This window comes from Phyllobates terribilis, unplaced genomic scaffold (genome assembly GCF_046119375.1).
Source record: "Phyllobates terribilis strain yellow unplaced genomic scaffold, ASM4611937v1 Scaffold_2__4_contigs__length_985480577, whole genome shotgun sequence".
Classification (NCBI taxonomy): domain Eukaryota; kingdom Metazoa; phylum Chordata; class Amphibia; order Anura; family Dendrobatidae; genus Phyllobates; species Phyllobates terribilis.
The window spans coordinates 290,108,735-290,124,610 of record NW_027362762.1 but is presented as its reverse complement, the minus strand read 5'-3'; the positions used below and the strand labels follow the sequence as shown (position 1 = coordinate 290,124,610).

Genomic DNA, 15,876 nt, shown 5'->3' with positions numbered 1-15,876 from the left:
GCTGATGCTGGCATGGCAGGTGGTACAAATGGCCTTTTTGGGGTTATCAGCAGAGTCTTTAAAAAAATTCCAGACTCTGGAAGACCTACAGGTTGTACTGGCAACATCCCTCGTGTTGGTGTTACGGGGAACTGTTGCATGCCTTCTGTGTGTGGCCACCACACTGCTTCTTCCTGCCTGTTGGGGTACTCTGCCTCCCTCACCCTGTGTGCTGCTGGCCTCGCTCTGCATGTCCTCCTGCCACGTTGGGTCAGTTACTAGATCTTCCACCACCTCCTCCTCTTCCACTTGCGCACCACAATCCTCCTCCTCACTTCCTGGCAATTGTGTCTCGTCATCGTCCACCTCTTGTGACAAATTGCCATCGTCGACTTCCTGTGGCCGTGGCTGTTCAAATATTTGGGCATCACTATATGGTATCTCCTCTTCCACCACTTCAAGCAGAGCAGGCGAGGGGCACAAATCTGGAAATGGACCAGTGAACAGCTCTTCAGTGTGTCTAAGTGTGGTATCAGTTGCTGTCTGACGACACTCGGCATGGTGGGAGGAAGGAGCATCAGGGTGAGGAGGAGTATGCGGTCGAGACTCACGGCTACTAAAATTTGACCGTGTGGAAGACAGACCGGAGGTGGTGTTGCCCAGGTAACTGGAAGTATTATCTGCTATCCAATTAATAACCTGTTCACACTGATCAGGTTGCAATACTGGTGTTGTTCTGTGCTTCCCTAGTAATTCGGTCAAGAACTGGGAGTGAGAAGATGTGGCTGTTGGTTGTGGCACATTTTCACCTTGGCCACGGCCCCGTCCTCTGCACGCACCATCACCAGAATGTCCAGTTCCACGTCCCTTGCCACGCGCCTTGCCCATTGTAAATCAAGTAAAATAGCTTACACTCGCACTATCAATGGAAAAAGGGTAATAAAAAGGAGATTAGAACCGTGGAAGAAGAAAACCACAGTTCTATTTCTCTGGCCTACACCCGACCCTTTTAAACAATCTGAGCAATCAGGGAGAAACTATTACTGTTTTTCTTTACGGAAAAAATACCAAAAGCTGGATAATAGAGATTTTTTACCTTGGAATGGCAAAACCACAGTTATAATTTACTGGTGTATACCAGACTTTTTTAAATAGATATATTTGCGGCTGAACAGTGAGCGACTCACTCAAACTGTTTTTTTTTAGGTAAAAATGGCCCAAAAGTGGATAATACAGAGGTTTGAACCGTGGAAATGCAAAACCAAACTTCTATTTCTCTGGCCTACACCAGACTCTATTAAACAGATATATTTGTGTCTGAACTGTCACAGACACACTTTTTTTTTTTTTTTTTTTTTTGGGGTGGGGGACACACACCAAAAGGTTAATAAGATGGGTATTTGTACAGTGTGAAGGAGGAAAAAAAAATGAGGATTTAGATGAAAAAAAAAAGCATTTTTCCTGGCCCCCCCAGGACCTGGAGCTAAGTCCAGAAATTTCAGCAACAGGAGCACACAGGACTGTAATGTAGCTTTTGCTTGTATAACCACTGCATCTCCTATACAGCCTGCCTGCCTGCCTGCGTGATATCTGGGATGGAAATTAGTCCTGAGAAGGACTGTTTGTTTGTTTGATTTGGCAGCCTTTACAGACCCTACACTAACTATTTCGCAGTATATATCTCTCCCTAAATCAGCAGCGCTGTCCCTACACTGTCTTATCCCGGCCGTCTGTGTCCAAGATGGCGGCGCCCGGTTTTAAATACTCGAGGTGACGCTGTGCGGCCAGCCATCAATGTAATGCCCACAACCAACATGACTGCGGCATTATAGTGACTCGCTGGCAATCCCTGCATGTTCATTGGCTCTGTAAAGGGCGCCAAACATGCAGGGCGGAGACCCGAGCTCCCGCCCGAGTAACCCGGAAATGCTCGGTGTTCGCCGAACATCCCGAGTAGCGCGATGCTCGGGCGAGTACTGAGCAGTGTCGAGCATGTTCGCTCAACACTATTAAGTATATTATTCCACATGTGTTAATTCATAGTTTTGATGCCTTCAGTGTGAATGTACAATTTTCATAGTCATGAAAATACAGAAAAATCATTAAATGAGAAGCTGTGTCCAAACTTTTGATCTGTACTGTGTGTGTAATATATATATATATATATATATATATATATATATATATATATATATATATATATATATATATATATATATATATATATATATATATATAGTTTAGATCTCCTTCCTTTTGGCCCAATTCAAAATAAACAATAATAAAGGAAAAAAAATACATGTTTGTTATCACTGCTTTCAGAAACGCCCAATCTATCAAAATATAAAAAGAATTAATCTGATCGGTAAACGGCATAAAAAGAAAAAAAAGCAAAACGCCAGAATTACATTTTTTTTTTTTGGTCGCCACAACATTGCAATAACAGGCGATAAAAACGTTGCATCTACCCCAAAATGTATCGATAAAAACATCAGTTCGGCGCCCAAAAAAGCAAGCCCTCAACCGAGGTCAGATCCTGAATAATTTAGATGCTACGGGTCTCTGAAAATGACCCTTTTTTTTTTTTTTTCTAAACTTTACAATTTTTTTTCACCACTTAAATAAAAAAGAACCTATACATGTTTCGTATATGCAAACTCATAATGACCTGGAGAATCATAGTGGCAGGTCAATGCTAGCATTTAGTGAACATGGTACAATTGTGAAATTGCACTTTTCTTTTGCAGTTCCACCACACTTGGAATTTTTTTCCCGTTTTTGCAGTACACGGTATGGTAAAATCAATGGTATTGTTCATAAATACAACTCGTCCCGCAAAATATCAAGCCCTCACACAGCCATTCTGACTGAAAAATAAAAAAGTTATGGCTTTGGGAAGAAGGGGAGCAAAAAACAAAAACGCAAAAACTAAAAATCCCATGGAGACGTTAATTACAGCCCCAAAAGCCTGTGCAAGCTGTCTGCTTGGATCATTAAACCTCAGGGTCAGGCTGTAATATGAGCACAAAGTTACCATATTTTTCGGACTACAAGACACACCGGACCATAAGGCGCACCTAGGTTTTAGAGGAGGAAAATAGAAAAAAAAATGTAAGCAAAAAATGTAGTCATCATGCACTGTTAAGGGGGAGGGGGGTCTGCTGCTGACACTGTTATAGGGGTAATGTCCCCCAATTCTGTACTAATATCCCCCATCCTGGTGTATATGGCCACTTCCTTCCTGTTATACTTGACCCTCATCCCCATCCTGATATGCATGGCCCCCTTCATCCCTCTTCCTGGTATGTATGGCACCCTTCATCCTGATATGTATGGTACCTTCATTTCTCTTTCTGGTATGTATGGCACTCTTCATCCCTGTATGTATGGCCACCTTCATCACTGTATATATGGCCCCCCTAATCCTTCATCCCTGTATGTATGGCCCCCACTCATCCTTCATCCCTGTATGTATTGCCCCCCTTATCCTTCATCCCTGTATGTATGGCCCCCTTCATGCCTCATCCCTGTATGTATGGCCCCCTGTCATGCCTCATCCCTGTATGTATGGCCCCCCTCATGCCTCATCCCTCTATGTATGGTCCCCATGGGCATGGAGAGCAGTGAATATTCATTTTCTTTAGTAGCAGGCACAGTGTAGGCTGCAGCAGGCGGCTGCTGCCTCCTGTGCACCGCTACTCCACCACCCACAGCCACAGTATTTATGTATATCAGACTATAAGACGCACCTCCTTTTTCCGCCAAAATTTTGAAGGAAAAAAGTGCGTCTTATAGTCTGAAAAATACGGTTTGACCTGGTTGCACATGCATGTAACGACCCTTTCTCAGTGTAAGAGTATGTGCACATGATGATTTTTTTTTTTAGGGTGGGTGACCCCGCTGAGTTTAAGAGGAAGATGCTTCGGGAACCCAATTTTTTTTTTTTTTAAGCTTTTTTAACATTTTGGGGTAGTTTCCTGGGTGCTTTTTTTTGTCATTTTTGGCCTTCATTATCGTTTATGTAAAGCATAGAGCATTTTCAGAGTGGAAGAAGCCTGAAGAATGGTCATCTCACTTCTTTAAATGGCTTGGTGTTTTTGGAAACATGAAGCCGTTTAAAGACACTCAAAGACTGACCACGTGCACAGCAAGTTGTTTTTTATGTAGAAATATGCTTTTATATATTCATTCTTCCGACTGTTTTAGTTAGTGCATTTTTAGGCGGGTTATGGAGCAGAATCCATCTGAAAAACATCATGTACACATACCCTAAGGCTATGTTCAGACAAGTTGTGTTTCTTTCTGCTGCAAATCTGCTGCTAACTTTTCTCTGGCAGGAAAACAGCTGCGTTAAAAATGCAGGTTTTGGTGGGTTTTTTGATACGTTTTTTGACCACCCATAACTTCCTATGGGTGAAAAAACGCTTAAGGCCATGTTCACACATGTTGTTCAGCATTTTTTTTGCAGCAGATTTTTATGCAAATTTTCAGCTGCGTTTTGCAGTACCAGCAAAGTCTATGAGAAACCAGAATTCTCTGTTCACACATCTTGTTTTTTTTGTTGTTGCGTATTTTTTGTCCCTTGGTTAGGTTTTTGGAAAATAGAGCATGTCACTTCTTTCAGCGGTGTTTCACCCATGGGAAGTAATGGGTGGTAAAAAAAAAAAAACGCACCAAAATTTGCATCAGTGTTTTTCAGCGTTTTTGATGGCAAAATATAATGGGGTTCTTTTTCTCACAGAACTTTATGTACATGCATAAATAGACGTTTTTGACGCACCTGATTTCCTGCCAGAGATCAGTTTTGCTGCAAATTTGTAACGTAAAAAAAAACCAACATGTGTGAACATGGCCTAAGACTCCTGATTTGTGCTTAGAAAATCTGAGCCAAAAGTGACGTGTGAATGTGGCTTTAGGCAGGAATCTTGTAGGTTTTGTGTAGCTTTTCCATTCCAAATGCGGGAGTGCGTACAGTAGAGACACAGAGGAAAGAGAAGACGAAATGTACCAATACTTCTTCTTTTCTACTTTTCCTAAGCTTTGTATTAATCCTCACCCATAAGGTCTGTTTTTTGTATGAATTGATTCACAATAGAAATCCATAGACATTTTGGATGGTAGATCCTATGCATGTAATCATATCAAACAGTATGTGGATGTGTTCTATATAGGTAGTCCAACAATCTGATTTGGCAAAAAGAAAACTTCTTGGCACCACAGTCTTCCTCCCTAAAATGCACTTGAATATCCACTTGTGTAGTCCAAGGACATAGCTGGCAGCCATGATAATCAGTGGTTCTCTCTCATGATACAAGAAGTCACTGAAAGTCCTAACTAGGAGAAGTGAAGATGATGGCACTCACCACATCATGGAATAATCTTCTTTTATTATTTTATAGCAAGTGTTAGTAAACATGAAACGCTGTAGCCTGCTCTTATTTGCCTATATTTCCCCACCTGATTTTTATTGCTTGCTATGAAATAAATAAGAAGGTTTTTCCATGATGTGGTGAGTGCCGTCATCTTCACTTCTACTGTTTGAGATGTAGGGTCCAACCTCTGAATCTTTTCTCTTGTTGGGCTCAATGAATCACAGTCTGATGTGGGTAAGATGAGTAGAAGTCATATAATTTTTTTAACGAGGTTTTTCACAATCACTGTTTTATCACAATGGGGTTAAGTAATGTATTCATAGAAATCCCTCCTTACTATGATGGTTATCTCAATAATGCTACACTGGAGTACCATATTTTGATTAGATGGGGTATTTGTTTTTTAGTGGTTGATAAGTGGTGGTTTTTAGTGGCTAATAAGTTTTGCTTTTGTTTGATAGATATTGCTCCTCATTCACTTCTCCATTTCTTTCAGGTTCAGAATATTCCTATTACAGCTTGATATTGAAAAAAGCTGCCCAGTTTCTTTCTGATCTGCAAATGGGTTTGCTGAAATTTGCCTTTTCTATAAGAGCACATTCTCCCACCGTGCAGATGTTCCAACAGGTACTGTGCTAACTTCTTCTTATTGCACTGAATGTTTCAATTATCATAAACTCTATTATTTCTTACCAACAATTTCTTGAAGGATGGACTAAATTTCAGATAATACGTTACTCACATGTACATCTTTGCTTTGTTTGTCATTATCCTGACCTGTAAACCCCTGTATATACTTGATATACTCCTGCATTATCCCTCCGATATTTCTCATTATTATGTCCTTGTCATGTCTCCTTGTAGCAGTCTCACACTTAGCATAGTTAAGCCTTGTATTATTGCAGATAAATTAGTGCAACACTGAATAATAAAGTCCTTGTTTGCAAGGTTGAGTTGGTGTATTATTTAAGTGGACTTCTTTTGATGTATACCACAAGTACATTGTGGTATTTGCTTCCCATCTATACATGTACGTTTTATATTGCAGTCTTGATTAGTCATTAAAATTATAAATCACCGCACCAATTTCTGCCTACACAGGATCCAGTGTGTAGTCTCTGGCCAGGGACATTATTTCAGTATTTGCTATCATTTCTTAAGATTTTAAACTCCTAGACCAAAACCAATTTGTATTGGTAGTCATAGGTAGATGCTGGCTGTGTAACACAGCGGCATCTGCACGGTATGAAGTAGGTTCAGCTCCTGAACCAACTTCATACATTGCTTAACAGCCTATGAAAAAAAATGTATGCCATTGGTCGTTAATAAGTTAAAGCATATCTGTCATTAGGTCTGTCATCTAGGGGTGCAGTGATCATATTGACACCTCAGGTGTGTCACAGAATTTAATACCATTGGGCAGTGAAGAAAAAATTACATTTTTACCACAAACTTTTTATTTTAACGCCAGATTTTGCATTTTCACACGGGGAAATGTGTAAAAATGGCATCAAAATTTCTGCTGAACGTGGCAATACCCCATATGTGTCTGTACAGTACGGCTTAACCACACGGCGAGACTCAGGAGGGACTATTTGACTCTTGGAGAACAAATTATCGTAGAATAGTTTGTGGACTCCATATACAGAGCCCCTAAGTGCTAGAAAAGCAGAATCCCCCTCAAGTGACCCCATTTTGGAAACTACACCCCTTTGGGAATTTATTTATTGGTGTAGTGACGAATTTGACATCATGAGTGTTTTCCAGAAACAAGCAGCATTGGATGTTGCTAAGTGAAAAACTCAAATCTGTCATTGTATTGCTCTGTACATTGTAGTGTCCAGTACATTGTGCCCAGCTTGTACTTCTGGAGACATGCACCCAATAAATTTAGTGGGCTCTCATAGCTACAGAAATGCCAAACATGTGGACGCTAAATGTGGTTTAGGTACACTGGAGCTCGGAAGGCAGGATGGGCATTTGGATTTGGGAGTGCAGCATTCGCTGGATTTCTTTTGGTGGGTGAGGAGCCATAGCGCTTTTCCAGAGCCTTTGTACTACCAGTAACGTGGAAGTCACCTATATTTTCAGTGACAGATTATGGACCTGAGTGGGCAATTGCTTTTTTTGTGAGTTGAGTTGAAGCTTTTATTGAGAACATTTTACATATCATTTGGGATCACATTTATCCTGTACCCTACACTGAGCACTTACAACTGAGTTTCCATCTAAATCTCTGAATGACATGATTCGAATGAAACCCCTGAGGGATCCATTGACTATAATGAGGCAGCAGAATTACTATGGACTCAGTCTGGCCTCTGTTCAGCCTTGTCCTTCTTTTCAGAGGAGCACAAAATTGTGGCCGACCGTGCTTTCATTCACGCCTTAAAAGACGGACACCGCCGGATCATAGGCCAGATAGCGTCCAGAATCTCCATTTGCCTCATTACAGGGAATCTTCTGCCGGGCTTCTGTCTGAATCTCGTATTTAAGAGAATTACATGGAAACCCCGGTGTAAGCGCTCAGTGTGTAGAGCGTAGGACAAATGTGAGCCAAGCCATACTGCGTCCTTTGGGAGGCCGAATGAACAAAACAACAGGTCAAGAATTGGTTTTATTTATGTTTTAGGCCGTTCCTCATGTGGTATAAGTGATTAGACAACTTTATTCTTCGGGTCAGTGCGATTACAGCTATACCAGATTTATATAGTTTTTTATGTTTGGCTGCTGTCACACACTAAAAAACATTTTTTTTTTGCATCGCCATACTTTGAGAGTTTTAATTTTTCTATATTTCTGCCGACAGTCATATGAGTGTTTGTTTATTTGCGAGCATATAATATTTTTGATCGCTTTGATTTCCGATTTTTTGGGGAGGCAGAATGACAGCAATTCAGGAATTGTTTTTTTTTTTATTTTTTTAATGCCTTTCACTGTGTTAAAAGTGATAAGGCAGCTATATTCTTCGGGTCTGTACGATTAGAGCGATTCCACTTGATATCTTTTTTATGTTTTGCCACTTTTACACAATAAAAAAAATATTTTATAGAAAAAATTATTTTTTGTGTTGATATATTCAGAGATCTGTAACTTTTTATTTTTGCGGTGATGGCGCTGTATGGCGGCTTGTTTATTGCTGGGCAAGATTACTTATTCAGTGATTCCATTTTATTTTCATATTATTCAATTTTTTTCTCTTTTTTTTTTCTTTGGTGGTACGATGAAAACCTGAAATTTTTGGCAGGTTTCTATATTTATTTATTTTTTACGGTGCTCACTGGGTTAACTAGTGTGCCAGTTTTATAGATGTGCGAGATATTTTTTTTCTTACTTGTTTTAAAGTTTAAAAAGAAAAATTTTTTTATTTTTTTTATTTTGCTAGGACCTTTTGAATGTTGTGACCCCTTTATTAAATATCTGGATATATATGCCACCAATAGTGTTGAGCGATACCTTCCGATATCAGGAAATATCGTATCGGATTGGATCGGGCCGATACCCAAAAAGTATCGGATATCGCCGATTCCGATACCGGAAACCAATGCAAGTCAATGGGACACAAATATCGGAATGAAAATAAACCCTTTCTTTCCTTGTAGGTTAATTCTACATGAAGTAAAACAACTAAGAATAATGTAGAATGACATGAAAAGCCGGCAATTCATCAGCGGCATTCACCGGTACCCGACAATTTACAACAGAAAGAATAGAGCTTCACACATAGATTAGGTAGATAGAACCATGTCAGTCACATATATATGAAGTACTGTGACAGTGTTGCTTACTGTACTTGTCATTTAGTGTAAAGGATTTATTTAAAAAAATATTAGTGTTTTCGTGCACCGTCTCTTTAAGAAAGCCGGCCGGCAATTCAGCATCTGTACCCGACAATTTATAATAGACAGAATAGAGCTTCACACATAGATTAGATAGATAGAAACATGTCAGTCACATATATATGAAGTACAGTGACAGTGTTGCTTACTGTACTTGTCATTTAGTGTAAAGGATTTATTTAAAAAAATATTAGTGTTTTCGTGCACCGTCTCTTTAAAAAAGCCGGCCGGCAATTCAGCATCTGTACCCGACAATTTATAACAGACAGAATAGAGCTTCACACATAGATTAGATAGATAGAAACATGTCAGTCACATATATATGAAGTACAGTAATAGTGTTGATTACTGTACTTGTCATTTAGTGTTAAAATAAAGGATTTATTTAAAAAAAAAATGGTGTGGGGTTCCCCTTAATTTTAGGCTCTAGCGGAGGTTAAGCAGACGGCTGGGGCAAATGTTTGAAGCCTGGGAATAGGGTAATACCCACGGAGCTTCCCAGGCTACTAATATCAGCCCCCAGCTGAATACCTAGCCTTTACTAGCTATTAAAATGGGGGAACCCCCCCAAAAAAATAACGTGGGGTCCCCCCTAATTTAATAGCTAGCACAGGCTAGGCAGACAGCTGGGGGCTGATATTAATAGCCCAGGAAGGGTGCCATGAATATTGGCCCCCTCCCAGGCTAGAAACACCAGCCGTCAGCCGCCCCAGAAATGGCGCATCCATAGGATGCGCCAATTCTGGCACTTAGCCTCGCTCTTCCCACTGCCCTGTAGCGGTGGTAGTGGGGTAATAGGGCTAGGGTTGATGTCAGCTTATAATGCCAGATGACATCAAGCCCAGGTTAGTAATGGAGAGGCGTCTATAAGACACCCCCATTACTAACCCCATAGTCAAAGTTAAAGAACAGGCTGGACCGCAGCAGAACGCTGCCATCCATCCTGTCATCCCGCAGACACTGAGAAGCGCAGGCATGCTTGCGCTCCTCAGTGTCTCTCTGTGACGTCATCCAGATGAGCCGAGTTCATGTCCAATGAACTCAGCTCACCTCATGCACGTCACTGACAGCATGGGAAAATTCTCACGCTGAAGTGCTGAGTGCCTGCGCTTCTCAGTGTCTGCGGGATGACAGGATGGATGGTAGCGTTCTGCTGCGGTCCAGCCTGTCATCTCGATGTAGCAGAGCTGGAGCCATCCTGGGAACCATGGAAAGGTAAGGATGATGTTGCTTTATTATTTTTCTTTTATTGCAGGAGATCGTTGGCTTCAGCTGGAATGGGCGTGACGGTAAGTATGGTTTAATTTAGAACAATAAAGAATTGTGTGTTTATTTCAATTAAAGGACTTTATTCTGGGTGTTGTGTTTTTTTAAATACTTTACTAGAAATTCATGGTGGTCATGTCTAATATTGGCGTGACCCCATGAATTTCGGGCTTAGGGCCAGCTGATAATGCCAAGCTGGCCTTAACCCCTTTATTACCCAGTGAGCCACCGCACCAGGGCCCTGGATGAGTTGGGTACAGCGCCAGAAGATGGCGCTTCTATGAACGCGCCATTTTCTGGGGCGGCTGCGGACTGCAATTTGCAGCGGGGGTGGCCCAGAAAGCTTGGGTCTCCCTGTGCTGCGGATTCCAGCCCCCAGCTGCCTAGTTGTATCTGGCTGGGCACAAAAATAGGGCGAAGCCCTACGCATTTTTTTTTTAAATTATTTCATGAAATTCATGGAATAATTAAGAAAAAAAGGGCTTCCCTATATTGTTGTGTCCGGCTAGGTACAAATAGGCAGCTGGTGGTTGGGGGCAGCCCGTTCCTGCCTGCTGTACCTGACTGGACACAAATATAGGGCGAAGCCCCACATAAATTTTTTTTTAATTATTTCATGAATTTCCTGAAATAATTAAAAAAAAATTGACGTGGGGCTTTGCACTATATTTGTGTCCAGCCAGGTACAGCAGGCAGGAACGGGCTGCCCCCAACCACCAGCTGCCTATTTGTACCTGGTTGGACACAACAATATAGGGAAGCCCTTTTTTTCTTAATTATTCCATGAATTTCATGAAATAATTAAAAAAAACAAAACGTGGAGCTTCTCCCTATTTTTGTGTCCAGCCAGGTACAACTAGACAGCTGGGGGATGGAATCTGCAGCGCAGGGAGGCCCAAGCTTTCTGCCCCCCCGCTGAAAATTGCAGTCTGCAGCCGCCCCGGAAAATGGCGCGTTCATAGAAGCTGGATGCTGTACCTGGCTGGCATACAAAAATATGGCGAAGCCCACGTCAAAAGTTTTGGGAAAAATTAATTAAAAAATAAATAATAATTTAGGGACTGCATCTTTATTAACTCCTCAAATGTCATTTAGTGTTAAAATAAAGGATTTATTTAAAAAAAAAATGGCGTGGGATCCCCCATAATTTTAGTCTCTAGCGGAGGTTAAGCAGACGGCTGGGGCAGATGTTTGAAGCCTGGGAAGGGGGTAAAACCCACGGAGCTTCCCAGGCTACTAATATCAGCCCCCAGCTGAATACCTAGCCTTTACTAGCTATTAAAATGGGGGACCCCCCCAAAAAAAATGACGTGGGGTCCCCCCTATTTTAATAGCTAGCAAAGGCTAGGCAGACAGCTGGGGGCTGATATTAATAGCCCAGGAAGGGTGCCATGAATAATGGCCCCCTCCCAGGCTAGAAACACCAGCCGTCAGCCGCCCCAGAAATGGCGCATCCATAGGATGCGCCAATTCTGGCACTTAGCCTCGCTCTTCCACGCTGCCCTGGTGCGGTGGCAGGGGGTAATAGTGGTGGGGTTCATGTCAGCGCCAGCTGCCATGAAGCCCAGGTTAGTAATGATGGGCGTCTATAAGACACCCCCATTACTAACCTACAAAGTGTTAAAAAGAAAAAACACACACTACACCCAGAAAAAAATAATTTATTTGAAATAAAACACACAATTTTATTAAATTCTTAGTTTACTAAAAATAATAGTTACCTGTCCACGTTCCTGCGCTGATCTCCCATGCACAGCTGTCACATCTGGAGATGGTGACAGCTGTCATGGCTGCTGTAAGCTCACGCTGCCGGGAACACGTCCGCTCCCGGCAGCGGGAGCCACTGACTGAGGTCACCGGAGTGCATTCAGGCAGCGCAGCTCCGGAGACCTCCTTTACGGCACTGCTGTACCGTGGGAATTTCTCACGATACAGCAGGGCCGTAAAGGAGCTAACCGGAGCAGCGCTGCCTGAACTTCGGTGAACCCTTACGGCCCCGTCATTCTAGCGGCGGCAGCGGTTCAGAGCGGTCACATTCTATGTGGCTGCTCTGAACTGGAGATCTTCGTGGGACACTCGTGGACTACTACGGAGGGGTAAGGATAAGGTTGTGGTTTATTATTTTATATTTTATTACAGGAGATCGATGGCTTCGGGGAATTAGGTGTCTAGGTGAGTATAGGTGTAGTTTTTTATTTTTTACTTTATTTTAGGTGGCGATCGGCGGGGACAGGTAATGTATGAACTAATTTCTTTTAGGTAACCACTGGCCACCAATGACATGTATTTAACATTTATTGGGGACACAGTAAGGGCAATTTAAATAGCAGGATCAGGCTGATGGGAACTACTGCTCCCATCGAGCTGATCCTGCTGGCAGGAGTGGACGGGGGACAGACATAGGCCGATGGGAGTAGTAGTGTCACATCGGCCTATGTCTGCCTGCACGCACAGACACCGCGCACACCCGCACAAACATCGCACACACACCCCGCACACACACCCCGCACACATCGCACAGACACCGCACACACCCGCACAAACATCGCACACACACCCCGCACACACACCCCGCACACACACTAATCATGACGGGTCTGGGAGGTGAGGCTGACCTGTGCGGCCGTGGGAAAGTTCATGTGAGTTCATGCAGTCAAGCATGAACTCACATGAACCCTCTGAGGGCACCGCGGCGACTTCAAATGAACAGCTGATCGGCATCACCTGATACCTCAGCTGTTCATTTGAAATAACCGGCGGGAAAGCGCAGCACAGAACGGGAAAGCCGGCGGTGAAGTCTTTTCACTGCCGGCTTCCCCGCCCGGGTCCTTCGCTCCTTGGTGCTGCGCTCCCCGCCCGGTCCTAATTTACGATTGGGATTGGAGGTGGCGAGGGGAGCGGAGGATCGGGGTGGGAGGCTGCGGGGAAGCAGTATGGGGCTGTGTGATTGTTTAAAAGCCGGCGGCTTTTTACCGCGCGCCGGCTTTTAAACAATCAGGAGAATTCTCCCCCGCTGGGATGGCATTCTGATGACAGGCTGGATCGCGCTGCCATCCAACTTGTCATCCTTCACAGACACTGCAGAGCGCAGGCATTATGGGAACTTCCGATTCCGGTATCCGATATTGTAAAAGTATCGGAATTAAGTATCGGAATTCCGATACCGCGAATATCGGCCGATACCCGATATTACAGTATCGGAATGCTCAACACTAGCCACCAAGATTTAATTATAAAACCTAAACTTTACTGCTGTTTTTGGGCAAGAACAGTTTTGATCAATACTTTTAGCAAGCTCCTAGCAAAGAATCTGTGGTCTAATTAACTCTGGACAAAATCCATTGTGGACACATTTACTTGCCATTCTTCAGATACATTCCATATGTTCTCTTATTTACTTTGATATATTTTGTCTCTTATAGTGAACTCCCAGTTTAAAGCTTATATGAAATGAGGTTTCAATGTTGCACACCATGTAATAGTAGAAGTGAAATAGATACTTTATTATCATCCATATAAAAAGATACAGAAAAAAGGATATATAGGGTACATCATACACAGAAAACGAGCTACAAACTATATAGATAGCTAGTATTACATAGTAATTATACAGTGTGAAGGTTTGTCTGTGGACCATCTTACTGTTTGGAGGGCTAGTGCGGGTTATTATACTGTATGTAGGCCCTTTATTGTGCATGGAGGGATGTGTGGGGGTCATAGTTGAGGGATCGTACTGTGTTTGGGTCACCATACTTTGCCTTGGGAGTTGAAGAGGGGTACACTAGGGTCATTATACTGTGCATGTAGAGGTATTCACCATGGGGGTATCATACTGTGTTTAGGGGGCGGCACTTTTGTTGGCATCATACTTTTTTATGGGGGCAATGAAAGAGGAATCTAGGTATTCAGCTGAAGGAAAATTACTATGTAAAGGCTGGAAAGTTGTGAGATCTTCTCTTCTGTGACCCCGACAATTATTTAATTTTTGTTTTTTTCTTTTTTTGGGGAGAGGGGGGGACAATTAGAACTTCTGCTATGGGGCCCCATGATTTCTATGTACTCCCCTGCTCACCGCTATTCCATATTTTCTCAGTTTGTGGATAAGTGGCCCAGGACCTTGGCAATGGCTTTCAGAACTTTTGAATCTGTAATTTCATTGACATCTGTAACTTAATCTCTTAAGAACGCTGCATTGTGTGCTGCTTTTGGAGACTTTCTATCCGGCTTATTGTCAAACAAGTGATGTTTTAGTTTCAACAGGTCTGGCAGCAATCATCGTTACTGTTGCTAGTGACATTCAAGTCAGTTGCTTATTTTATATCGTTAAGTGGTTGATTTAGAACATAAAATACTTTAGTCACATAGGTCCATATAGGATTTAACAGCATTTTCCCTTTTTAATAAATAATTTAAAAACCCTATTTTGTGTTTCTTTGGGTTATCTTTGTATAATCGTAATGGTAGTTTGAAGATCTGAAACATTCAAGTATGAAAAAAAAGAAGAAATTAGAAAGGAAGAAATAACTTTTTCATGGCATTACAGTACATTAGGTGGCGTAAGAAGATGTGTGTCCAGCTTGTCAACGGAGTCTCACTATTTTGACAAATTAGTCTCAATATGTATGACTTTATTTTCGGCAGCATGTGAAATAATGCATTTTGCTAGCACAATAATTGAGAATGCTACATTATAAGCTATATTTCCATTTTATGAAATGCTGAAACTAAATGATTGTATTGCCACTTTCATTTCTCCAAAGCGGTATGCTGTGGGCAACAAGGGCAGTTTTCTGTTAGGAAAATTTGATAAATGAGGCCCATTTCAGGAGAAACCAATGGACGGCTTAATGATCCAGTTATAATTGCTTGACCACTAATGATTTGTTAGATGTAGCACAAATCTGACATAATGATCTGAATAAGTTTTTTTTTTTTCAATTTTTCAGGATAAAGAAGTGGTTTTGCACTGCTAGTGACTGTATGAATGTTTCCATAAAATGTTCTGGCTTTTGTATGTCATTGGCTTCATTATCAATTTTAGGAGTTCTGTGATTATATCTGTTTATTTAATTTTGGCTACCCACTTTTCCCATATTCTTTTATTCACAATATGACCCAAAAATATAGCCTCAAACTGTACAAATGCTTTTAAAGAGGTTATGCATGGTGTATGTTTTTTATTTATTTTGCTCTCTCACTCATTTAAAGGAGGTGTTTGAAAAAGAGGGTTGATTGGGGAGGGGGGGTAATGCAATAAAATAAAAAAAAGATCCCTTACCTGTTACTTTCTAAAGCTCTGTATGTGAGTGCTGAGGCCAATGATTGACCTTGTGATATCCTCACTGCTGCCAAGTAAAGAAAAATACTGGCGTGGGGCACTGGAGCATCGTAGATGGAGCGAAGGGGGGTCTACCCAGTGA

The 15,876-nt window shown here is 41.9% G+C and overlaps 1 protein-coding gene across 1 annotated transcript in view; it reads left to right on the top strand.

The window, feature by feature from the left end:
- Window positions 1–15,876, top strand: part of UGGT2 (UDP-glucose glycoprotein glucosyltransferase 2) — a 399,382-nt gene that overhangs the window by 28,765 nt on the left and 354,741 nt on the right. Inside the window, exon 3 of the mRNA XM_073664152.1 lies at window positions 5,848–5,978. Within this exon, the coding sequence (XP_073520253.1) occupies window positions 5,848–5,978 (131 nt within the window). The remainder of the gene's footprint in view (window positions 1–5,847; window positions 5,979–15,876) is intronic.